This window comes from Drosophila kikkawai, chromosome 2R (genome assembly GCF_030179895.1).
Source record: "Drosophila kikkawai strain 14028-0561.14 chromosome 2R, DkikHiC1v2, whole genome shotgun sequence".
Classification (NCBI taxonomy): Eukaryota; Metazoa; Arthropoda; class Insecta; order Diptera; family Drosophilidae; genus Drosophila; species Drosophila kikkawai.
Window position 1 is genome coordinate 26,327,724 of NC_091729.1, and position 25,746 is coordinate 26,353,469.

At 39.8% G+C, this 25,746-nt stretch overlaps 4 protein-coding genes across 6 annotated transcripts; 1 reads left to right on the top strand and 3 right to left on the bottom strand.

The window, feature by feature from the left end:
• Positions 1-14,847: 14,847 nt before the first annotated feature.
• On the bottom strand, positions 14,848-20,795 carry Loxl2 (Lysyl oxidase-like 2). 3 transcript variants are annotated; one of them, XM_070283973.1, is made up of 5 exons: positions 20,277-20,795; positions 16,533-16,650; positions 15,528-16,473; positions 15,303-15,460; positions 14,848-15,245 (listed from the first exon to the last, which is right to left on the bottom strand). In XM_070283973.1, the coding sequence occupies exons 3-5, from the start codon at positions 16,367-16,369 to the stop codon at positions 15,028-15,030; spliced, it is 1,218 nt and encodes a 405-aa protein (XP_070140074.1). In that variant the 5' UTR covers positions 16,370-16,473; positions 16,533-16,650; positions 20,277-20,795; the 3' UTR covers positions 14,848-15,027. The 3 variants fall into 3 exon arrangements, with proteins under 3 accessions (XP_070140074.1, XP_070140073.1, XP_017018798.1); XM_070283972.1 differs by having other exon boundaries at positions 16,533-16,662; XM_017163309.3 differs by lacking the exon at positions 20,277-20,795 and having other exon boundaries at positions 16,533-17,142.
• Positions 20,796-21,539: 744 nt separating this feature from the next.
• On the top strand, positions 21,540-22,302 carry LOC108072281 (uncharacterized). The gene is made up of 2 exons (XM_017163346.3): positions 21,540-21,772; positions 21,825-22,302. Exons 1-2 carry the CDS (start codon positions 21,647-21,649, stop codon positions 21,942-21,944), a joined length of 246 nt encoding a protein of 81 aa, XP_017018835.1. The 5' UTR covers positions 21,540-21,646; the 3' UTR covers positions 21,945-22,302.
• A 252-nt stretch (positions 22,303-22,554) lies between these two features.
• LOC108072274 (protein cutoff-like) lies at positions 22,555-24,384 on the bottom strand. Its single transcript, XM_017163340.3, has 4 exons — positions 23,736-24,384; positions 23,539-23,674; positions 23,242-23,476; positions 22,555-23,180 (listed from the first exon to the last, which is right to left on the bottom strand). The coding sequence occupies exons 1-4, from the start codon at positions 24,274-24,276 to the stop codon at positions 22,968-22,970; spliced, it is 1,125 nt and encodes a 374-aa protein (XP_017018829.1). The 5' UTR covers positions 24,277-24,384; the 3' UTR covers positions 22,555-22,967.
• Positions 24,385-24,518: 134 nt separating this feature from the next.
• Positions 24,519-25,683, bottom strand: LOC108072383 (trypsin-1). The gene has a single exon (XM_017163485.3). It carries the CDS (start codon positions 25,656-25,658, stop codon positions 24,582-24,584), a length of 1,077 nt encoding a protein of 358 aa, XP_017018974.1. The 5' UTR covers positions 25,659-25,683; the 3' UTR covers positions 24,519-24,581.
• Between the last annotated feature and the right edge of the window lie 63 nt (positions 25,684-25,746).

Consider the following 25,746-nt stretch of genomic DNA (forward strand, 5'->3'; position numbering starts at 1 on the left):
AAACATTTCTCTATATACATACGTGCTGGAGATATGTATGTTTATATGGTGTGCTTACACTTGCTCAACAAATATGCGCCTAATAATGCCGGCGGTTGGGGGATTTCCCCAAGCTAAAGGCTTAAAATATTTTCACGTAAAATGTTTGGCGGAAAATCTCAACGGATACGCACAGAAACAGACACAGACACAGACACAGACACTGAGGCAGACGGAGACACGCATTTGCGTTGTCATAACGCAGCTGTTGCGTCCTACATGGCGTATGCGTAATGCCTTTCAAAATGCCATAAGCATGTGCCTTTAATGACATCATTTTGCCAAGCAAGAAATGAAAATGGCTGCCAAGTGTCAAAAGTTGATGGTTTTATTGCCATATTATTGCATTTAAAAAGATGAAAATGCAAATGGAAATGGGAAATTATTTAAATTTTAAGAAGAGGAGAATGTATTAAAGAGAAAAGCTCTTTAAGAAGGATACTCAAGAGGCAATTTCCCTGGCAAAACATGCCCTAGTAACCAGGTAGCCTAAATTAATCAGCAGAAGGACTCCTAATTTATTAATTAGTGATTCCTTACCAGGAAAAATAACAATAACAAGGAAAAATACTCCAAGGTAAGCTACAAAAAAAAACAAATCTGGAATTCTGGCAACAAAGTGTCGCAGAGGCTGAAACAAAACTCACACGCCCCAGAGCACCTGTGCTCTACCTGGGCTTAATTAAAATAAATAGACACATGCTACGCTCTGCTCTTCCTCCACGGCCGCATCCTTGATGAGCCTCTCCACTCTCGCTGGCTCGTTATTATGCAGGAAGCGTGTTTGGCATTAACCAATATAAGTAGTCGGCTCTGCCAATTTCCATAAGTCAACAAGGGGGCCAAGAGGGAGAGAGAGACGGAGAGCAGGTAAAAATAAAAGCAAGTTGGCAATTAAAAGCGCTGTTCATCAGGCGGCGGGGCGACCAGCTGCTTGCGGTTAGTTTGGCTTTTCGGCCTGGCTAAATATTTTCCACTTTTCCACTCCTTTTTCTATGCTTTTCCCCCCTGTCCGTATTCAAATCAGCTGCACCGCCCAATTAATGTAAGCGGACACATTGTTGCATACTAATGAGTTTTCGGTGTATTCCAAAGGATATCTGGGGGTATAAAGATGGCCAAAACGAAGTTCGAAGTTCAGTAAGCTGACTTTTGAGTTTATTTTTTGTAAGGGTTTGTGATTGGGTTTTTGATTATTTAATTAAGGGTTTGGAGAAGAGGGAGAAGTGGTTTTAAATTTGAGTGTTTTAGGAGAAAATGTTAAGGAAACTTAAGGAATTTTGTTAATATTCTTACATGCTACTTATTGCTTAATAATTTCGGTTTAAACAACTTAAATTTCCACACAAACTTAAGCACGACTTCATTACCTCTCTTCTACATTATCCTTCCTCGTAAAGTTTACGAATAAAATTCATTTAAAATATGTTTCACACCTCCTTTCTGCTTTCTGTCTCACAAATTACACGCCCAGTTAATCACGTTCAAGTTGGCCAGAATGTTTATGGCCTTAACATAGTAACTGGAATTACCATTACACCTACTTTGTATTACTTAGAGTGCTAGTTATAATTAAAGTTGAGGCATTTAAAGGACATTAAGAGGTCTTCTCTTCTGCGTTTCATAAGTTTTTCTTTGGCTGACAAATGATAATGTAATGTCATCATATATTAGCAGCCAGCCAGTGCTTGGCTCAATTACAAAAACTTATAGCCTGGCAGAGGGAAATAAAGCAACATTGAGCAGATTTACACATGGTCGTCGTTACAAATGTAACTTAAAGATGGCGCCGCCGGAAGGAAAATATGGGGGCAGAGTGAAGTTTCCCCCCTCGCAGTGCGAATGAAAGTTTTTGCTGAAACAAGAAGCCCAGGAACGGCAGAGATTATGCCATGTTAAGAAACAGGCAAACTACTTGGCTAAAAGGAAAACCGGCGGGCGGCAAACAAAAGATTAGTGTCGTCGTCTGGGGGCTGCAATCGCTTTCGACTTCGACTTTGACTTCGACTTAACTTGGAGTATGTTCTTACACATTTGTCGAAATTAAACAATGTAAAGTTTGGGTTGTGTGGAACAGAAAGAAACTTTGCTCCGCATGTCAGCACCAAATATGTAACTCAATTAGTTTTTCCGCCCCTTAATTCAAAGCATTCATAGGGCACATGGAAAAATTAGGGCTTTCTTTGGTTGAAATTATTTTTATTTTATACATTTTAAAAGATTTTTAAGCTAAAATTAAGGTTTAACTTACTTATTTACTGAGTTATATATAAAAGAATATTTTTATAAAACATTTAAAATGTTTAAATAATTTTTATAAATTTTATTTATGTTTTAGGAGGGTTTTTTCCCTCCAATTCATAGACTATAATAATAGTCTAAACAGAAAAACAAATAAATCTCGGAAATATATTGTTTTTCTCTCTGTACAACTACCCATGTTGTGTGCAAAAAATAAACTTTATATGTAATACATTGTTGTTGCTCCTGCGGTTCTTGTGGCCAGCCAGCCAAGTGGCATCTCCAAGTGGTCCATCCATCCATCCAGTCCCCAGACACATTCACAACCATATCCACACCCATATCTACACCCACATCCACCTCTGATGCCACCACCCTTGGCCCCCCACTCGATGCCAATCGGCGAGTTCTGTTGAGCGTTTCAATTATGTGACTCAAGTTGGGGTCTCTGAGTCCTTATGGCCGAGGGAGTTGGAGTCACCGCCACCGCAGTCACATATAAATTTCAAGTAATTGCTTTCGCCCTTCAACGAAAAGTCAGGCCAAAGTTGTTGCAAGTAATTGCCATCTAATTGCTTATTGAAATTTTTTCCCTCTAGTGGCGGTTGCTCTTGGATATTCGCCAAGATTGATGACGAACAAAAAATTGCAGAAAATTTAACATGAAAGGAAAGTGATGGGAAATGATTAAAGGGGGTTTTACTATAAGGAAGCGATTAAAACAGGAAATATTAAGAAGATTTTGGGGATAAGAAACTTTAAATAATTTATGGTTTATATGTAAATGTGGTTCTCTTGAAGTAAGAACCTAGTTCTAAAAGAAATTCTGAATAACTTTGAAATATATAATATGCAATTAATAATTCAGGTTAAAAAGCTTTTAATTTTATATAATTTTGTCTAAGAATTACATTTTCAAGGAACTTTCTATCATTTTAAAGAAGAAATAAAGTAAATAAAGTCTAAATTATTAAAATAAAAATCCTTAAAAATATGTTAAGTTTTCCTCTTTCTTTTCCCAAGCCTCTCGCCTTATCCTTAACTTGACTTTCGATTGCAACAAAAAACCTGCTGACTCATGACCGAATCGATCGCTATCCCAAAAAAAAAAGGACTAAGGGAAATGGCGGCTCTTCACTTTATTGAATCCATTTCTGTTGTTACTTTCAATTGATTGATTTTATTTGGCCTTCGCTTCACTCCCTCTTCCCCCCCCGCCAAGACTTAAAGTAGCCAAATAACAAGTTAAAGTTGGGCTAAGCGAAAGATTGATGGGGCAAGGATGGTTATGGGATAAAGGATATAGAGGGAGGCCCTTTGGCGCCAGAGAAAAGCTTTCGCCAGTGAAGCGGAAATCACACAAAGATTTGCCCATATAAATGTCTACTTTGGCTTTGGCCAGATCCATTTCCTTATTTGTTGGCATTATTTTTGTTGCCATTTTCCTCGAGACCACATTAACCGGAAGCGCCCGCCAGGCAAACTTATGCAAACTAAGCGAACAAAACTTGGCCGCAACCAAGAAGCCACATCCTCCCGTCTTGGCTGGACTCTGGACCGAAGACGATGTCCGAAGTTTTTACGCCAACGGCGGCAAGGATAAAAAAAAAGTTCAAGGAGGAGCTGCTGGTTACAGGGAGAAAAAAAGAGAGATATTTTCTGTATTTAAAAAAAATATTAAAGGGTAATTTGAAATTATACATTAAGGTATTTGAAAATAAAACTTTATTCTACAAATTAAATTAATAAATATATTTAAGCTATGATAATTCACCTCTGTAAATTCTTTACCAATTTTTTTCCAGTGCCTAAAATGTGCAAAGCTTTCTTCTGGTTTCTCCCGCCGCCCTCTTGGCTGTCTTGCCCTGGCCTGACCGCCTTATTGTACAAAGTGTTGACTTTATATCCTTCATTTAGTGGACATAAAAAGGATATTATTAAAAGCTTAGAAAAGTAGCCATTTCCCCAATGTCCGATGGCCTGTCCCTCCCGTTCCCGATTTGCCTCGTCATTGCATTGCAGAAAATACATAAAATATTAGATGACTTGAAAGGGAATAATACACACAATACAAGCTGATTTTCGACCACAGAAGACAATGACAGTGGTGTCCTTTTGTTCATCTTTTTTTTTTTTTCGGTTGCGGCTCATTTGTCTTTTATGATGTTGGAACGGGGGGAGAACAAGGCAAAAGCATTCGTAAAAGGTCCATTATAATTATAAATGAGTTTAGCGCCCATAATACTTTTTATTCCCTTTACAAATGGATCTCATCGCTGAGCGAGCTGAGCTCTCCCTACAGGTCTCCCCATGGGGATGCTGGGGCGGGGGCTCCTTTTTTGTCAAATTGACTGCCACATTTTAATGAGCCAGCAGTAAAAATTGCTGGCCCAGTTATGAAAAGGAGGCCAGCACGGCAAATGGCCCGAAATTGACAAAGAAATTGGGATTTCTTTTTGGTAAATATTTATTTTTCCCTTTTGACTTGATTTTGCTACGGTTTGCCTTTGTCTTTTTGTCATTTTACACGAGCTCAGTGATAGGCAAAAGTAATAAGGGTAATTTTAGGGGGGTTTTATAGATATGGATTGAAAGGGGACTATACTTTTTGGGGGATCGTAAAATGGGGTTTGGAGGGAAGTAAGAGATTACGGAATGTTCTTGACTGAAATTTATAAATGAACAAATTTATATATATATATTTTTTTAGAATTTTTTTAAACCCTTTAAAGGGTTACAGAACTATCAAAGTCATTTCTTATTCTTTATCTTAATTATTTTAATTTAAAACAAAGTCCTAGGTTTCCATTTTTTAACCATTTATTTATTTAATTTTAAAATGTAGTCCTGCTGCCTCCCTTTTCTCTACAAATTTCCTTTTATATACACATACATTTCCCTGTTCATTACTGATTTCATCCAGGATACTGACGATACTGGCACCCCTCGTCATCGTCATCGTCTCCTGGGCATTGTCTTTGACTCAAACCATTTTTGGTTCATTTTCATTAAAATACTTGTTCGGTCAGATCCTTTTCAGCTGGCACATATGTGCGGCTCCAATGGGAGGAAGTCAGGAAGGAAGTAGCTGCTCCTTTTTTTTTTTGTTTTCTGCTGTGGCTGTCTGTGTGCAATATCCTTTTGGCGTCCTTTGGAGTCCCTTTTTATTTGGCGCTGCCACTGTGCGGCGCAGCAATGCGTGTATAATTGCTCAGACAATGAGCAATTGTTTTTCATTTTGCATTTACCATTTTTCAGTTGCTTTTCTGTTGTATTTTTCATTTTATTTTATTTTTTTTCGTTTCGTTGTTTGCTTGTTGATTGTTCGCCGCACTCCCCACGGTTTCCTTTACTTGTTTTTGAATTTTTCACATTGTTTGCATACATTTTGCACTCACTGTTCCATGGGGTGTCCGTGTATTTGTTATGCAAAGAGGCCTCAAAGCGTTCGCTTTCCTCTCTCTCTCTCTCTCTCGTGGCCAATATGAGATGGGCCAGCGCGAGTTTGCCATTTTCCAAGCAAATTAGTTTACAAAGGACGACAAACCCAGTGGCGGGTGTCCTTTCCCCGCCGGTTTTCACCCGATTTTCCCCCTGTTTTCCACGCTCTTTTCGAACCAAATTGAAAATGCATTTTAAAGCAGACGCCGCCGCGGGCTAGAAATTATTTCATATATGCCAAGTTTATTTACGTTTATTGTTTGGCCAGACATCTGAGGTTTGGGGGCTATATGCATGGAAAATATTTTTATATATTTTAAATAAATTTAGAATTGAATTTGGGAAATAATAAAATATAATAATAATACAAAATAATAATAAGAAAGTAAAGTTTTATAATTGAGAAGAACGTGCAATAAATTTCTTGAAAATGAAAGTCTTGGGGCTTTTTCTTATTTATAAAATAATATTTAATATTTATAGCAGAAAAATATATTTTTTAAGATTTTAAAATTAAATGTTGTGAAGGTATTTGTTGATATTTTAGGAGTTTTCATTCATTCTTGAGCATGAATAAAATATATTTTTAAATATATTTGTAAGGATAAATAGGAAAAATTAATTTATTAAAGCTCTAGAAAATGTTGGGGTCCTTCTTTAGTATTATTAACCTCTTCAAAATCCTTAAAGGTTGTAATAAATATTTTATTTTAATAAATATCAAGTTAAAGTATTAAAATTCCCATTAATTTTCTGGGAAAATAATTAATTATACCACTTATTATCCCCAGTGCATTTTCACTTGCCGTTTATTTGTTTTTGCTTTGACTTCGGCAGGAGGCGACTGTTCATAATTAAGTGCGAAAATTGGCCACAATACAGAGTGGAGCCCGAACTCTGAACCCCGGAGCCTGACTCCCGGAACCCAATACCGATCCAAAACTCCCTCCCAAAGCCAAAGTGACGCCCACAGATGCATGCAATTAGTTGGCCATTAAAACAGGCCCAAAGATAAACTACAGTTGCGATAATATATCTCAAATTAGTTGCACTTTATTCCACAGTCTCTCGCCTTGCCTTGCCTTGCCTTCCCACGTCGCCTTCCAATCAAGCCGCCTTTTCGCGGGTTTTTATGGCTCAATAAGAGTGGCCAGGGGGAGGCGGCAGCAGCACGGTAGTCGTAGTCCGCAGACAAACTTGCCACAATTCGCCACTAATTTCAGCGCCATAAAAGTTCTGTTTGCCGGCCATAAATGTCAAAGACAGTGCCAGGTCATACGTATATTGGCGGAGGGATATATAGCGGTGGGGGAGCCGAGTCTCGCGTGTTTCATTAGTCGCGAATTATGACGACCTGCCTGTGAAACGCCCCTTATTTTCCTTGTTTTTTTTTGCTTATTGTATATTCCTGTCTGGGGCGTTGTGACAAATTTGGTTTTATTTTCGTGCAGACAAAAGCCCCATGCAGGCACAGATACAGATACAAAGATACTCGGGCACAGATGCAGATACTCGTGGATGTTGCATTGCAAAATGGTCATGGCATCTTTAATTATGTTTTGCATTTTGTATTCGAGAGAACATTAAATCTGTTCCGTGTTTTCGCCAAGGCACTGGGGAAAAAAAGGGGATGAAGAGAAGATATTTAAGAAGAAATATCTTTGAGATAAAGTATCTTTAACTTAGATGTCTTAGTCTTAGATGGTTCTTAGAGTTAGAAAAAGAGTCCCAGAATTTATTTATATTTTTTTCTATTAACTAAAGCACTCTGAAAATATAGTTTTTTACTATATTTAAATATTTAATTATACAAAAAAGTAAAGAAATCATTTTTTTAAAGGAAAATATAATTTTAAAATAATTTTTTCAATTTATTAAAATTTTCCCAGTGCTAGGCAACAAAATTTTACTCAAAAAGAAATAATTCCTGCTAGTTGCCATCGCCTTCATCGCTCGCTAAGACCCCAACCCAAACCCAAACTCCACTCCTCTCCAGAATTTTCTCAGGGGCGTATCAAATGTGACAGCTTGGCAAGAAGTCGGAGCCATAGACATAGACATACACTTTGTACTCCGGCACTCGGCACTATAAGATATATATATACCTATATGCTGGCTGCCTGGCTTTACGCAGACAATCAAAATTCAAATGGAATAACGTACGAGGTATTCTCAGAGAGCGTGAGGAGGATGATGACGAGACAGTTGAACATTTTTTCGTTCAACTTGCATTTACTTGGCGTCTCCTGCCCCCTCGAAGTTTTGCCTTTGAGTTGCTTAAAATGACGACAACTATATCCACACATGCCAGACGAACTAAAGACCAAAGGCGAGGCAGCTCCTCATGACTTTACGTTGATGTTTCTTTGTTAATTTCAATGCACAAGGAGAAAAAGTTAATTTAAATTTAAAAGAAAATATTTTATAGGTTTTTAATCAATGGTTAAAAGTTTTAAAGTAAACCGAAGTCCCTTAAACTCATTTTAGCCAAAGTCCCTAGAACTACATATGAATGTAGAATTTTTCCCCCCAATAATTTACCCTTTAAACTTTATCTTTTTCTTAAAAAACAATACTTTTATTGATTTTTAATACAAATAAAACCTTTCAATGTAATTAACATTTATTTAATTTTTTTTACAGTGTATTCTCTTGCTGCATTCCCTGATGAACGCGTGACAAATGTTGAACTTGTACAATTGTTTGTGTTTCTTCAACTCAATCCCCCCTGGAAGAAAGGTGTTGCATAAGTGGAGAGCGTTTATCTTTGAGCTACACACACAACATTTGTTGTCTGCAATTAATTTTTGTGTGTGTTTTTTTTCGGTTTCAAAAAGCCTTTGACAATTGACAAAGAAAGCCAGGAGGCAGCTGTAAGAATCTCAGTTTCGATTCTGAGAATGACTGGGAGAGATGCCCCCGCTGCTGGCTTTTGCTGTATCCAGTTACAAAGAGTTTTACGATTTTAGTCCCCAGGCAGATTTTCTGCTATTTAAAGGTTTTCTCAAAAGGCAACAGCAAAAGCAAAGCACAGCACGCCCCTCACTTAATTACAAAACAACGTGGGCGGCGGTCGGAGGAGGTCACATCTTTTTTCGATTAAAAAGTTTCCCAGCCGAGGCAATTGTCAGTTACATCCACTTAACCTGAAATGTCGTTGGCAGCGGGAAATTTTACGACAGATTAACGAACGATTAACGCTGTAACGTGGCACTTGCCACCCAGCACGTGCCCGGTTGGAAAGCGAGGGGGAAAACCCCGGGGGGCGCCGCGATGCCAGGCGCTAGGAATTTATATTTCGCAGGTGATTTGTCGCATAAAATTCGAATAATTCATAAGAGAGAGCAAAAATAACAAGCACATCCACCATCCACCGCCGCACTGCCACAACGCCAGAAAGTATGCAACGAAATGCCGCAAAGTTGGCGTCGCTGGCAACGCGGCGTATGCGTGTTAAAAACTTTTTGTCAACGGCAAAGCTTCCCTCGAACCCACAAGGTGAGCGGGGGTTGTGGGGCTTTCACGGGTTAAGAGTTTGTCATTTCGTTTGTTCTGACTCTTCCGCAGGTCCCACGATTTTCCCGGGGTTTTCCCGAGCCCTTTTTAAGCATTTTGGTCACATTTTGCCCGCATTTTTTGTTGTCTGTCGCGTTTCCTTTTTTTTTTGTGTTGGTCGCTGTTGTTGTTTTTGTTGTTGTGTATCTCTAACAATGCGAAAATTGTATCTTAAGCGGGTGTAACTTGTATACGGATGGATTTGTATCTGCTATCCGTTTAGCGGTTGACTTTTGGCTGCCTTTTTTTTTTTATGCTGGTTTGGGTTTTGGGTTGGGTTGATGGAATATTTTGGCTGATTATAGAGATATTGGTGAACTGAATTAGGGGCTAGGTGAAGGATTATAAAGGGGAAGGGAATTTTTTGACTTGATTTCTTACTTTGTGAGAGTGTTTAATATAAATTAAAATAAGCTGAAGAGAAGGTTTAGTATGAGAAAATATATTTAGCCTTCCAACTTTTTCTTTACAAGTTTCAACTAATTAAACTTTCCTTACTTCTCAGTTTTCCGCATATTTTAAACCTTAATTTTTCAGGCTAACCATATGCTATCTCAATGTTTTATTTAAACATTTTTATTCGTATCTCAATGTACCATTTTTCGCCTTTAGATTTTGTATTTCCTGCCGCAGCTCGCTTGGCCTTTTGAACCGCAATTAAGATTGCTTCGCTCATATGCCAGCTGTTTCTGCCTTCGGGGCGACGTCCTTCTCCTTTTTTTTTGTAACCATTTTCCCTAGGTTTTCCACCCTATTTCCCTGCCTGCCCGCCCCTCTGGTCGTTTCATTTGCATTCTTATCGGCTTCGCTGCCATGTTTAAATGTCGCCAGCATGAAAGTTTCACACAAAACCCAAACCCTGCTCCACTTTGCGTTGCTGCTTTTTTATTTTCCCTCATTTTTTGTTGTTGTTGATTTTAGAATGTTTCTTCTTGTGTTTATCTTTTGTCACATGTGAGTATGCGCGTATTTTTTTTTTTGTTGCTGCTACCATTTTTTATTCCTTTCCTCATCTCGGCAGCTGTTGATTTTTGATATATGGGTCCCTGCGGTGCTGTTTGGCTTCGCGTGAGTGGGCGTGAACTGTGACTGCGAATGTGACTGGTAGTCACATTTCAATGCGTTTGACTTCCGTGGGTGAGCTTAAAAATATATACGAATGTATATGTCAAGTGGTGAAGGAAAAGGAGGAGTAGGAGGGTCCTGGTCCTGTGTAATCAAGAGCCAGAACAGGAAACTTGCCAGCGGCAACGAATCAAAGACGGAAAGTCTTCCAAGGCCCCGATAAAGGATTTGATAAGGGCATGTCAAACGAAGGCGTTTTCACATTTTTCACATCTTCCCACACACATTTTCTGACATATATTTTCCCTCACCGAGGAGAGCCAGATGAATTAGATGCTAATGATGGTGATGAAGAGGCCCTCGAAATGGCTTAACTTTTAGGGGATTTTCAGGGGTGCGTGGGGTTAAAAAATGTGATTTTTTTAAGGTAATATAAAGTAAGAAATGAAATTTTAAGTTTTAGAAACATAATATGATATTAAATCAATTTTTTAAATATTTTTTTAGAGTTAAACAATTGTTCTAGGTTTGTCATTGGCATTTCTGCTTGGAAAAACTAAACAAAGAAATTTTTTATAAACATTTATGCCTTAATAAATATTTCAAAAAGTTTCTTAAATATTTAATATATTCAAATAAAATTTAAAGACATAGTTACCAGGTCTCTACATAGTCTCAAAGCCCATCTTCATTCTCCTGTTGCTACCCGATAATTGCACACATCAACGAAGATTTGAGCATTTTCCGTAAAACCAAATTTTCTGAGCCGAGAGGCAAATGTTTACAAAATGTTGGTCAGCCTGCAAATTCAATCGAAATCGGAGTCACTCCCCCGGGTGACTTCATTTCCCAGCAAATTGTTATTTCAATTGTCAGCAGTCGACAGTTGTGCAGTGGCAGTGCTGGTGCCCCGCCCACAGATATGCAGTTAATTTTGTGCTTGTGACTGCAATAAATTTTAAATGCACATTTCCAATGAAAGAAGCAGCCGGCAGCAGCAGCAGCAGCTACGACGGATCCAAAACGAAACGAAACGGAAAACAATTTTGTGCAATTTTCAACTAAAACGAGGAAAAGAGGGGGTCAGAGTGACACACATATGGTATGGCCAAGTGCAGTCGAGAGAATCGATGTCCTCGGGAGTCCGAGCTGTGGAATTCAAACTCTGACGACAAATGAAATTGTTGCTGGCAAAGTGCTGCGTTTAAGGAACTTCTCCTCTTTCCACTACCACTTGGCATTTGTATATTTCATTTAGCCAGGCTTTTGTGTCCGATTGCAGTTTTATGACAGTTTTTAAAGTCATTTTCGATGGGTGTAAATTTGGTTTAAGTTGGTCCTCTGTGGCAGGGTATAGCACAGGACATTTATTAGTTGAAGTTGCAAATGCTTTTAGGTGTGGCAATTATTTATTGATATTGAAGATTGGGATTTATTTAAAGGGGAGTTTGGGAAAATTAAATAAAAATGCTGTAAGTTTGTTGATGAATGGAAATATTGTGTAGAAATATTAATCGATTGACTCATGGAAATATTTTTAAAATACTAGCAAACACTTTTCAGCTTACTTAAGTACAATATATACTTATTTAAAATTATATTTAGCTTTTTATTTTGACTAAAAACCATTGAAAATTAATACAGACTTCCATATTCTTCTCAAAAAGGTACTATTACTTAAGTTCCCACACATAACCCTCTTAATTTCCCTTCTTCCCCTTCTTTTAGGTGAAAGTACCACCCTTTTGGCCAGTCTCCCTCATATCATGTGTGGTTTTCAGCGTGGCCACCGACATTTTGGCAAAGATTTTGAATTTTAAATGCGGCTAATTGGAACTAAACTCATTACACACCGGCGAGAAGTCACCCCTCCTCACACGAAATGCGAGAGTGTCCTTGTGCACAAAACTGGTAATAGCCAACCCACACCCCTTTGCCACACTCCCACCATTTTCCAAACATTTTCCACCCATTTTCACGGTGAAATTTTGCGCACATTTTGGCTTGTTATCATTTTCACAACAAGGAAAGTCACAGAAAACGATTCTCCCGTTTGTGTGCGCATTTGTTTTAATTATTATGAAAAGCAAATTGCCTAATTAAAAATGTTAAATTCATTTTAATATTTAATTACAATTAATTCGAAGCGCAATGAAGCGGAAAAGGTAATAGATACGGCGTGTGTGTGTGTGTACTAATGGGTTAATTGTCAGTGAAAATCCCCACAGCTGGAAGCTTAGGCTGGGCTCTCTCTTCTCTATTTTTTTTTATCAAAAGTGATGGATGGAGCAATCAAATGGTCGTAATGTCATCAGCACATCAGCCATACATAAGTGGTCAGGGGCAGCAGGATCTCTCGCAGGACCTCACACGTGCACACACATGACAGCGATGTCATGAGCCTGCGTCCGATGATGACGATGATGAGTCACTTTGGTCATGAAGCTATTTTTACGCTTGATTACACGATAAATGAAAATCAAACGTTTGATTGCTTAATGCCAGGGTGCTAAGGGTCATCCGCACCACCACTTCCACCACTGGCCACACCCACTAGCCAGCCAGAAAGTGCTGCAATTTTGCCAAAGTAAAAGTCTCTGGAGAAAGCGAAAAAAGGTGATAGCAGTGCAGAGGGAGAAATTTTTAAGAGCTGTTTTTTCTATATATTTTTTTATGCTGATTTATTATTTAAGGTAATTAATTAATTACTAATTCTGAGGAATTTAAAGCTATTATTGAGAAAATTAAAATAGAAAAAATTATGTAAAATGTTTTTAAAGATAATTTTACAAGTTATTTTGAATATAATTTATTGATTAATTTTTTAAATTGTTTTAAAATGTATATTTATAAAGTAAACAATTTATTTACAATTTATTCACAATTTCGTTTTTTAATTTATGACTTAAAATATTTTTATTGATAGTTTACACCATTTATAAATTAATTATTAAAAATTGTTTATATTTAGGTGTTAATTTTTTGGGGAATTTAAAGTTTAAAAATATCATAACTCTGCCAAAAATCTATTAATTTCAATTCGGAAAACTTTTCTGAGCTAGTTTTAATTAGTTAAACATTATGCATATTAAATTTAATATTTTAAAAAAATTAAATTTTTGCAAAATTTTTCACAATTTGAACGATGTAACCCCTTATAAAATTAAATAAAACTTTCAAAAATTTTTTTTTCTGCTAAACATGGCTAGATCAACTCTGCTGTTGATGCTGATCAAGAATATATATGATTTATAGGGTCGGAAATAACTCCTTGTTAACTTATGACTAATTTTAATGTTTAGGAGGGGAATAATTACTTATTTTCCCATAGAAAACTCTTTATATTTCATCAAAACTCTTAATACTTTTTTTGCTCAGTGTAGCATTGTGGCTAGTAGGGGGCAGTGAGTGAACATTTCAATTATTTATATGCTTGTTTGTCCTCCTTCGCTCTCTGATCTGCGTGGACTTGGTGGTGGGGGTGGGTCTGCCAAGGGGTATGGCTCCATGTGTGTGCACGTGTCTGATAGCCAGCTCCTCTGCTTTCTAACACTTGACTGCTTTCGGCCGGGTTATCGCTTATTTTTTTTTGCTGTATTTTAGCTTCCTTTGGAAGCTGGACTTTGACTGATTTGATGATAGTTGAGTGCGCATTCCTGAAAGTTATTGCCCGACACCTCTTGAAAATCCCACCAGCAGCAGCCAGCTTGCCACTTTGATTGATTCGTTAATCTCCCAACGAAATACAAATTAAAAGCTTTTTGTTTAGCTCCAGACCACTTCATGTCTCCTTCTACTCCTAGAGCCGCATAAACCGCTTATGTTAATTAAATTTTAGGGGTTTTTGGAGGAGATCTTCCGCTACTCTTTCCGCCATCAATCAATCTGAAGACGTCCTTTGCGAGTTCCTTGCTTTTGTTTAGTTTAACTTGAAATGTATTTGCATTTTTGTACTCATTTCGAAGGGGTTAAGTCCTTTGGCAGCTCCTATATTGATGAGTGGGGTTAGTGGGGCTGTCAAAGGGCTTCCCTTAACTAAAAGCGGAGTAATCAATAACTGAAAGGGTGTCTAAGATAGTGGAAAATACTTGTAGAGGGTTAATGGATGGGATGAACTTGGGGTTAAAGAAGGTTAAATGGTTTAAGTTTTATTTCTTTTTTATTTTTCACAAATTTCTGGCAGGGGTTTTTGGTTTCTTTTTAGTTAAATTTAAAACCATTTTCCTTTAGTTACTTTTAAAAATTATTTTAAGAAAATTCTACACCCTCTTAAAGTATCCATTCCTAATGAAATTTATATAATATCAAGTCTACACTTTTATTTATTTTTTTAATTCAACCCTAGTCAAGTTTCCTTATCTTATTTGAACTTATATCACCTGTAGTTTCGCTTCAACACCTCTGGTATATATATGCCCGACTATTGACACTTGATAAATGCTTGGTTGGTTCCGGAAAAACTCAGGGTCTCCCTGTCACTGACAACACACCCCACTGACTTTCAAGTTCATAGTTAAGTTTGAGTTTAATTAGAGGTTAAAAATTAGAGAATTAATATTTATAAAATAGATATAGATAATGTACAAGCTCCCTTTGGTTAATTATAGTATTTGGCACTTTTTCGATTTGGTTTAAACCCCTTTTCCTTGGATTTTCTTCTTCTTTTTCTTAGTTTCCTCTTTTGTTTTAGGGCCTTGCCAGCTGACAGTTTTGCACTCTGGCAAAGTTTTCAGTGTATATTAAATCGCAAATGGCAGCATTATTGTCATAGTTCATCTCAGCCACCTTGAACTCTGGATTAATGGCTATTTTAAGGGTATAGGAACCGGGTCTTAGGTCGGTTATATCCACCCACTGGCAGTCCAGATTGTACAGATAGACATCCGAGCAGTTGATGGAAATACCTGTTGAAAATATTAATTTTTAAAATATTTATATTAGGTGTTAGGTGTATTATTTACCCTGATCCCCATAGTTGGCACAACTATATTTTTTGGGCACTCCTGGCAGGCAATTGCTGTCCTCTAGACAAAAGGAAGCCTTGTGTCCCTGGGCCACCTTACGTCCACTCAAATCGAAGATGTCAAAGGTGGCAAAGACCTCCATGCTGTGAAAGTGCCTGAAAATAAAGGAGAGATATTTAAAATATAATTTAAAATAAATAGAAATCCATTTTCTTGACTCACATATGACACATGTGCCACTCCCACTGGCTTTTCTCCTTGAAAGGCCGGAAATCCGCATTCCCTGCATTGATGGCTGCCGCTGTGAATTTAAGCAACCTTCTCGATCTATACCGCCAATGGGGATCATCTCTTTGAATCTGATAGGCCTCATTGGCCACACAGTTCTCCTCCATGGCGCACTGCATGAGCAGCATGGGTCGATCCTCCAGGTGGGCAGTCTGCTCTATCTCCAGGTAATCCACCACCAAATCAGGTGAAAGATAATCACAGATCACAGCAGCCACATGCTGTCTATTCCCATGGCAACTCACTATGCCTCGAGCAGCATCGTGATGCAGGCAGTCGGCCAACTCGGTCTCATTGCCATAACACTCGGTGCCACTCAGGGCAGGTTGCGAGGCATTGGCTCCTCCAAAGAAGTCCGTTTGGAAGGCCTCGCTGGCATAGCCCAGGCCCATCTGGCGACACAGGACATTGGCTTCGAGGAGGGACCAGCCATCGGCACAGACACTGCCCCAGCGACCGCCATCCAGGCTGACCTCCACCCTTCCCTCGTTCCGACTTCGGCCACCTCGCAGACGCACATACAAGCGGGATCGTGAGTGGATGGGATACTTGGGCAGATCCTCATCCCGGAGGATGGGCACAGGTAGGGGTATTAGGGCATTTTCCGGGGGATAACACACCACGCCCGCCGCCTCCCCAGGCTCACAGTCATTCTCGCCCCAGCCCTCAAAGTGGCAGTTGACCAGCTCTTGTTCGTGGCCCTCGCAGAAGAGGTTGTCCATCCAGAAGCGACGACGGGCGGCACCAAAGTAGCCACTTCTGGTGTACCGCCTCATCCCGGGAAAGCCCAATTGCCGGCACACGATGTGACCTTCGGCGGCATCCCACTCGTCATCGCAGACAGCACCCCATTTGCCATTGTGGAGGACTTCGATGTTGCCTGAATAGTAATTTATTTTTAAATAATATAAATATTTATAATTAAATCCTTTAGCTCACCTTCGTATTCATTGTCTCCTCCCACGAGACGTATGGCGCCCTCTTCCTTGTTCAGGACCTTGCTGTAGCGATGCACCAGCCGCTGCCTCTCCAGCCTGGCATCCTCCAGGGATCTATGCTGCACCACAGCCTCCGTGAGATAAAGGAGGAATATAGTTAACCAAAACTGTAGCCCTATCATAGCGAAGAGATCCTATTTATCTTTGACTGCCCGTCTCGACGTTCGCTCGAGAACTGAAGCTCCGAGCAAACAGAATCATTTAACTATGAACTATTACCGGCCAGATACAGATACAAAGATACAAAGATACATAGGTAGGTAGGTGGCTTGTTAGCTACATATTCAGATATATTCAGATATATATTGCGCTTGTTGCGCTTCAGAAGCTCGCTCAACTGACGTCATTGGGGCGCCTCCACGAGGGCGGAATCTCAACGATATATGTATTTATCCAAAAGCCAAAAGCCGAGAGTGAGCACTGGAGATACGATGTCGGATATAGTCAGAGAGCTGAATCTATTTCCCGCACGTATGCATGTCACTTAATGGGTTTTTCATTTTGAGGCAACACTGACATTGCTCCAATACACTACAGGAAAAAGCGGGGCTTTTTAAATTTAAATCTTTGAAATATTTATAAATAAATCAACTTATAAAGAGGTTTTAACCAAGGTTTCCATGAAAGTTAAAGTTTTAGTAGACCCCTACTTCATTTAAATTTCTCTCAGTGCTTTCCCAAGGCCGTCTCACAAATATTGCTCTATAAACAAATGCGAAAAGGAAGCAGTAACCCATCTAGTTTATCATCACAGCCATCAATAAACCATTATAAAATATTTCTCACACCCATTACAAACATTTAATGAGAGAGCTTTGTTTTGAACCCTGAACTGCTTCCCCACGCCCCATCCCCATCCCCTACCCCCGAATAAAATGCATTGCAAAATTCCAAAAATGGATATGAAAATATGGAAAACGAAGCCATAATTTCGTGTCTCTGACTGAACACGACCCACATGTGAATCTGATGTTTTCGGAATTTAACAGCAAAATAACATCGTCATCGTCATCGTTGGGGGAAGCCCATTAGTGTGTTTGGCATGCAGCCACTGGAAACGTTGCATGCCACATGGAAAAACATGAACTTGACACTGAAACCAATGCCAGGAAAACGCCACAATAAATTCAAGCAAAATAAAAGTTAAAACAAAGTAAAATAGTAAAACTAACAGCTCATGTGGGCAGCTCATTAGCAAAAGTGGCAGGCCGCATAATCGTAATTGGAAATCAAACTTGATTAGGTCAGCTACACAGAGAGCTAGATATAGTATAGATATAGTATAGTATATAGGGAAATCGAAAACGAAAACGAAATCGGTGGCCATTGAAGCGTGCCTCCCTCGCCATACATTTGCTGGATAGATTTTCAAGATCAATGTAGATCAAAACCCCGGTAATTGTCTATTCAGGTCTTTCATGCTGATGGATGAATGACAGCTCGTTGTTATGGTCGAGACATTGGGGCAGATTGATCAATTAAAGGTAATTTTCAAAGATAATTGGTAAATGTCAAGCTGGAAATTTAACTAGAATATGATAATCTATTACACCTATTATTTTGGTTAAAATATATTTTAGAAATATAATTAGAAATAGAAAAAAAAATATAAAAATAAAAATTATAAATAAATATTATAATTTAATACAATTCCACATAAATTAAACATTTTTATTGAGTAATAAACCTCAAGAATCTATTTAAATTCTTGATTTATCAAGTTCATTGTTCATTCTAGTTTTAATTACAAATTGCTGTGCCAGTCACGTTAGGCCACTTTTTTCCCCACTTCCACTATACATCCAATAAAAATCTAGAACCAATAAAAATCCATTTCTATCAATATTCACACCCACCATTCACTATATTCATTCCCATAACCCACACAGCAAATATGTTTATGCGGTCCAACATGTAAATATCTAGCTATATGGTGAGCGGCGGACTGCTGCACGAACCGATCATAAATATTGGCCAGGGGAAATTAATTGGATAAACGTTTTATGATATTGAATTATGATGGGGCAGACGGGGGCAGGGCAGCATCTCCCGAGATATTCCCACACAATTCAAAAGGGGAAAAGGCGCGAGGCGAACATTTTATGAGTGCGTAAATTCCGTTTCGATGGCCGCTTGCGGGGCTAAAAAGGGCATAAAGGACATGCCACATGCCGCATGGACACTGGAATCCTGCAGCAGCAACACCATCATGCACCAAGGTAATAAAATTCGATAGAAAATCGTGTAATAAAATCATTACACACACCAGAACCAGAGAACCAGAACCAAACCAGAGACAGAAACAGGACCAAGTCCGTTCAGCCTTTGCCAATCCCGGCACTAAAATCAAACGCAGCTCCTTGCGACTCCTGATCCTCTGCCAGTTACTCCTTCTGGGACATAAAAACGGCAACGTGAGGCGCGACAAGTCGCCTCCTTTTGGCCAACAATAAAATGGCAGAGCCCAGGAGGAGAGATGGAACAAAAAAAAAAGAGGAAAATAATTTGTGTGGGAGCTACCCAGCCCCCGGGGTATCCTGGCTGTATGCAGGCTGTTCTCCCAGAACGGATGAAAAGATAAAAAATGGTTAAGGGATATTGAAAGGCGGTAAATTGCTTTATTACTTAAGTGAGCCCAGAGATGATTAGGTTCGCGCTGCAGCTTGCCTTGTGGCGACTCATTAAAACGGAGTTTCGACTTGGGAAATTGCAAATGAGCGGAAAAAATGAATGGGAATAATAAGGAGAGTATATACAAGGGGCTGAGCTGGTAATATAATGGCTAAGCAACGGGGTTTTGTGCCTAGTTAAGAGTTAGTTTGGTTCCTGAGTTAGTGTGGCAGTAAATTAAGAGGTCTTAGCTGTGATTAGGTGGCTAAAATATAGATTTTGTAGGCTTAAATATGAAATATATATTTTGAATATTATTTTCTACAAAATATCTGTTAGTATATAAGCTTTTTTACTTACTTTTCTAAGGCTCTGCTGGCAATTATCAGCCAGAATTACACTCATAACTTAATTTAGAGCAAAGACAAGCAGCAGAGACCATTAAATCTTTTTATAATGATATCATACAGTCGTATCACACACAAGTATAAGGCAACAGAGCTGCTCATTTCGGACATTAATAAAATTGGATGACGCGCTGACAGCATAAATGTCACCCGAAAATGCTATTAAAACTAAATTATAGCCGGCATATAACCATGATTCATGGGCGGCAAGACCCCTGCCCCCTTTCTGGCGAAAAGAAATCGTAAAAAATATAAAATGCCAAATTTGTAGCTAGCTTATGGCAGAAAAAGAACAAAAAAAGATTATTAATTCTTAATAAGAAGGCGGAGAATGCAAAGCAAAGGGAGAAATAAAAACTGAAATTGTATAAAAAATGTGGCAAGTGGGGCGTGTGTCTATGGCTGCCTTGAAAATGTGCCAAAAAACGTAGAAAAAAAGAAAAACAAGCTCTCACAATCAGTGAATGCCCTGGCTGGGTATACCCTTTTTTCATGCGAATTCCAATGGATTTTTCTTTTGGAAACAGAAATAATAAAATTAAAATGCGCCTTTTGCCTTGCCTCGAACTCAGTCAGTTGGGCACGAAAAAAAGAACACACAGAGTCCAAAGCAATAAAAATAATAATGAAATCAAAGGAATAAAAACAACTGAGAGACAGGGACTCACAATGGGGCCAGACTCCTCTAGTCGCAGGACATTGGGAAAATTGCTGCTCGCTTCTCGTGGCGAATCATAATGAGCTTTGCGAACACATTTCGTTGGCTGAATAGGAAATTATTTCATTGTCTGGGTAACCTAAAAAAAATATATATAAACTCTACAGGCTTTAAAATTACAAATTAACTTGCTTAAAGTATTTAAAGCTACCCAGAAATATTGAAATACTTCCAGGGAATTGTAAAAATGATTTATTGAAGCGTTCAAATACGTTGGCACTTCCTGGCAAGCTGGCGACAGTTTATGGCCAATTGAATGGCCAGCACTCGATATCACAGCAAACGTGCTTTTTGATATATTGTATTCCCCTAACAGGTGGCCTTTCCGGTCTTCAATTTCCTTCAATTTCCGCTTTTAAGCAATTTATGAGGTATGGTAAATCAATTTAATAATATGGATATGCCTTTAAAGCGAATAAACTCAGTTTCTAAATATTTCTAGACTTATTCAATATTTTCTTAAGATCTCTCACATCTTTTCTCTGGCAAATAAAATACCAGAAGCAAATATTGCAAGTCGTAAGTCCCAAGTCGACCCGTCCTACTGTATCATTTTATTTTATTTTAATTTCGTCTTGGCCTCCCCCTAAGGCTTGGTCCTTGCCAAGGATTTGCAAGTCGAAGTTTTAGCTTATTTTGCTGTCTGTCAGCTCAGACAACGTGTGCAAATATTTATCTTGGGATTTAATATGAAGCTAGCTGCTTTTTTTACTTACTTACTTAGGCCCAGAGTAAAAAATCAATTAATGTTTTTCCCTTCCTACTAATTGAATTGGCCCAAGTCTAGTAAAAATAATAAATAAATCCAGAGCTCCATTGTTCCGAGACGGCACACATCTGCTCGATATCATTGGAATTTGTCGCCGTGCAGACACTAAATGAATTATGTAACATGTCTAGCCATTTAGTGCCATAATTCAAAGCAATCTATGCCGCCAGACAACACACATGTAGAGAGTCCTACGCCCATAAAAAAAAGGTAGGGCGTGGCAGGGCTTTATGGCTGCAGCCCAAATTGCACGCAGTCCAGACAAATTGCATTTGCATCGCGTAATTGGAAAATGTCGCCTATGGATGGGAAAAAAATAAGAGAAAATGATTGAAAAACTATAATTTGTATGGGAGGTTTATAAGTGATGAATCTAAATGGAATTTGCGCATTTAAAATAAACAATTTACTTTTACTACAAAAATATAAAAGTCCCTCAACAGATAGTTGCTTAGATTAAGGCGTCATTATTTTCACTTTCCTTGTTTATTTTTGAACCCTTCCAAATTCCAAACTATTCTTTGGACGTGGAACCCCTAAAAAACGGACTAATGCCCGTGGCAGTGAAACTTGTGGAGGCCTTGACCCTGGTCACCATCATGGGGGTGATCCTGTGCATCGGCCTCAGCGTGGTTATGGCCCAGCACACCATCAGCATGATTGTAACGTTTCTGCAGGTAATTTTATCTTCCAAAAGAGTGCAGAATTTTAATTTGAAAATTTTAAAAGCCCGCTGCGAATATAGCCAATGTGGCTTTGGTAGTGACGGAGAAAATCCTGGTGTCCATGCTGCTTGGCATCCTGACACTGACTAATGTGGTGCTAAAAGCCTTGGCCGCGGCTGCATAAAAGGATCATTATGTTGTCTGAATCGAAAATTATCAGTATATGTACGTGGTTTCTGTCTGACCCAGGAAGGAAAAGGAAAACCGGCGGCGGCATCGCTCTCTTTACTAATATTCAATCAAACAATTTAACGCCCCAATAAACATTTCTAACCTGCGGCTGGCCCAAAAATAAAATAAAAACCGAAACTCGCTCAATTGCACCAAATTTGCGCCTGGCCAGAAAGGAGGAGCACAAAAAAATATATATATTTTTACCACAAAAGCCAATTTGGGGCCGCGCGAGTTTCAACTGCGCTCGAGGATGAACATCGCTTTTGAAGCTGCCTTTTAAATACACTTTCCAAGGGGTTAATTTAAATTTTTATTTATTTTTTGGTTTATATTTCTCACTGAAAATGTACTTGAAATGTGCCTTTTAAGGGAAATTTTAAGGCATTCAAATAAACAGTAAATAAATTACTTTAAATAAATAAATTAAAGCCATGTTTGGCTGCCAAACTTGGTTATTCTGAAAATCTTATGAAAAGCTTGACAGATATTTATCTCTAACAAAACGTTGAAATATCGAATATTTCTATAAATTTATTAATCTAAATAAGATTTATAAATATACACATAATAAGTACTTAATTTAAGATCATTTCCTTGGTCGTTTTTAGTTTAAAGTTAAAGCCTTAACACCTTTTGCCAGCTGTTTATTCTATTATTTAGTTATTTATCAATGTTTAAAGCCCGGTCTGGGTGTGGGTCTTGGGGATCTCCTTGGCCCGGGTCCAATCCCAATGGGGGAGGCACGCACAGCGGAAAAGAGCCCCAAACCAGACACAAGTGTAGGTGTCTGCTGTGGCTGTATATTTTTTTTGTTTTTTGATTTAGTGGCAATTTCGTGGAGCAGAAATTGCCGAGTGCCCCGGGGGTAGACTTGAAAACAAGCAGATTACAGGCGGAAATTGAGGCGAGAGAGTGGAGAAGCTAACAAGTCCAACTGGAGCTCAGAGAAATCGGGCAGTAAGTACCCAACAGATCATTCATTACCCTCCAAGATCAGACGATACCAATCGGGTATGAAGCTGAGCCGTTGGCCAGAGCCTTTGTTCCAATAAATGCACCGCTTCTGGGCCACATAATTGAACTCGTAGATGGTGCTAGGGTCGTTCACGTTCTTCATGTGCTCTCGGACTTGACCCAGGAACTGCGAGAGAAACTGCTGGCAAAAGTCCGCTGACCAATTGTCTTTCTATTATAAAATGATTTAAAAACTTACGATTATTTTCCTAGTTAAAGATTTTTAAGCTCACCGAATCCCTGCACAACTTTTCACAGGATATTGGCTCCAGGCTCTGCACGCGACCATAGGGATCGGCCAGGGCCAACATAAAGTTCTTGGCACCCTTCAGTTGACCCTCTGTCCACCATTTGAGCGCCTCCTCCGGGCTGTACAACTCGGTGAAGAGTCCGCCATCCATGCGACGGAGTTTCTCTCCCAATTTGCACTCCAAAAACATTAATTCCAGGATTTTAGAATGCGAGGGACTATAAAAATTATATAGATTTATATTTAATATTAATAATTAATTAAAATAAATGAAACTTACGCTTCTGAGCTCTCAAAGACGGCTCCATTAATGGGTGCAGAATATATAACCGATAAATCGTTCAGGCGACAATTTAAAATATAATTAAACTCGGAGCACTCTTCGGGAGAGCCCTCGGCCTGGGTCTCGTTGAAAGCTTTAAGAAAAGGTGGAAAAATAAATATAATAATAAATATCATATGTAAGATTTTTCACACCTTTGTAAACCTGATGCTTCAGCATGGTCTCCATGGCGGACCTCCTCATCCGATCTTCCGTCCAGGGCTGCTCGTCGGGATTCTCCAGGCACAGATACACAGTGTCCCTGTAGTTAATGGCCAATATAAGCCAGTTCTCATTTGGCCTAAAGGGCGTACACATCAGGGTCTGGAGCAGCTCCAACTGGCACACAAGGGGGGCCCTAACCCGCCAGCCGTGGCTGCCCTTGTTACCAAAGGGACACAGCAGCTCGAAACTATTGTCGCAGATGCCGTACAGCAGATTATCCAAGTATTCGTCGTAGAAGTGATTCGACGTCTTTCTGTAGGAACACTTCAGGGGTGCGCTGAGGTACAGGGGAAAGGCCTTCGGCTTGGGGTAATACAGCGATCTCAACTGGCTGGCATTGCCTTGATAGAAGCGTTCCGGCGACACACTAAAGTAGGCCAGAGGCTTTTCCAGCTCGATTAATACCTTTACTTTCTGGGCGCACTTCTTGTACTCCTCCAGGTTTAGGAAAAGTTCATTCGAGGAATCCATTTGTATTTTTATTTGATTTTTTCTTGTAGAAATTCGTCGTTAGATATTCTTTCCAAAAGTGAAATTAGCTGTGTCATTCAGGAAAAATTTCTCGTCAAGGGTTGCCTAAGTAACTGGCAGATATTGTCAGCAGTTCTCCTAGAGTTGTGTCCTTAAGGGTAACCTCTTAAGACTGTCATTTTTAAACCTTTTAAAACCTTTAAAAACAATAATAAAAACAAACAAAAACTAAATTTCAGTGACCAAAAAAGACTTTATTTAAAATTCATGGCTGAAAGATAATGAAGTTAAGGATGAGCTCCTCTTTAAACCAACTTATTGGCCTCCGCCACCTCTGATTCCTCGGCTGCTCCTGCCTCTGGAGTGGTGTTCTCCTCTGCCGGCTCTGTGGAGCTACTCTCAGGAGCCTCTGCTGGCTGCGCACAAGAGCAAGCATCCCTGGTGTTCTCCTCGATCCACTGGTTAAAGTTGCTCACCCGCGTATACACACCCGGGGCATTGGGCTTGGCACAGCCCTCGCCCCACGACACAATGCCTGCTAGTTGGTAAGCCTCGCCCGAGCCCAGGACATGCATGGGTCCACCACTGTCGCCCTGGCAGGAATCCTTGCCGCCCTGCTCCACATAGCCGGCACAGATCATGTTGTCGGTGATCTTGGCTTCACCATAGTTGCTCTCCCGGCACTCCTGCTGGCTGAGAATGGGAACCTCCACCTCCTGGAGGGTATCGGAGACGGGGCCGCCCTCGCTCAAGGCTCCCCAGCCAGTGACCACGGCCGTTTGGCCGGCATAGCTTTCGCTGGGTATTGGCAGGCACACGGGATGCATGTCGATGCCCAGACGCACGGGCTCGTTGAAGCGGATCAAGGCGATGTCGCTGTCAAAGTTGCGGGTGCTGTAATTGGGATGAATCAGGACCCGGGCCACGCGTCTGTCCACGATCTTCACATTGCTATCCTGACGATTGTGCTCCAGCAAGCGGACGGTGATGAGGCGATGATAGAAACCATTCACACAATGGGCGGCGGTCAGGGCATACTGGTCGTTCACCAGGGAGGCGCCGCAGTAGAAGTTGCCGAACCACATGAGCATGATCATCCAGGGATACTCGTGGACCTCCGTCTCTTGGCCGCCGACGATGCGGTGGCGGGTATTGACGCTGCCGCAGGAGCACTCACTGCACTCCCTCTTGGCCGGGGAACTCCATTCCGCTGGCACCTCTGGTCCTAGGATAGACTGGATCCAGTCCAAGAAGCTGCTTTGCCTTAGCTGGGCCAAGGAGTCGAGGATCCTCTCGGGCTCCGAGACGCCACGCAAAGAGGGCGTGGCCCAGGACAACCTCAAGGCAGCCAAGAGGAAAATCAGTACAGAAAAATAACCCATGATGATGATGAACTAGCCTGGCCAACTGGCAATTGGCAACTGACCAAAGGCATCCTGGCCAAGACCAAGAACTAGCTTCAAAAAAAGA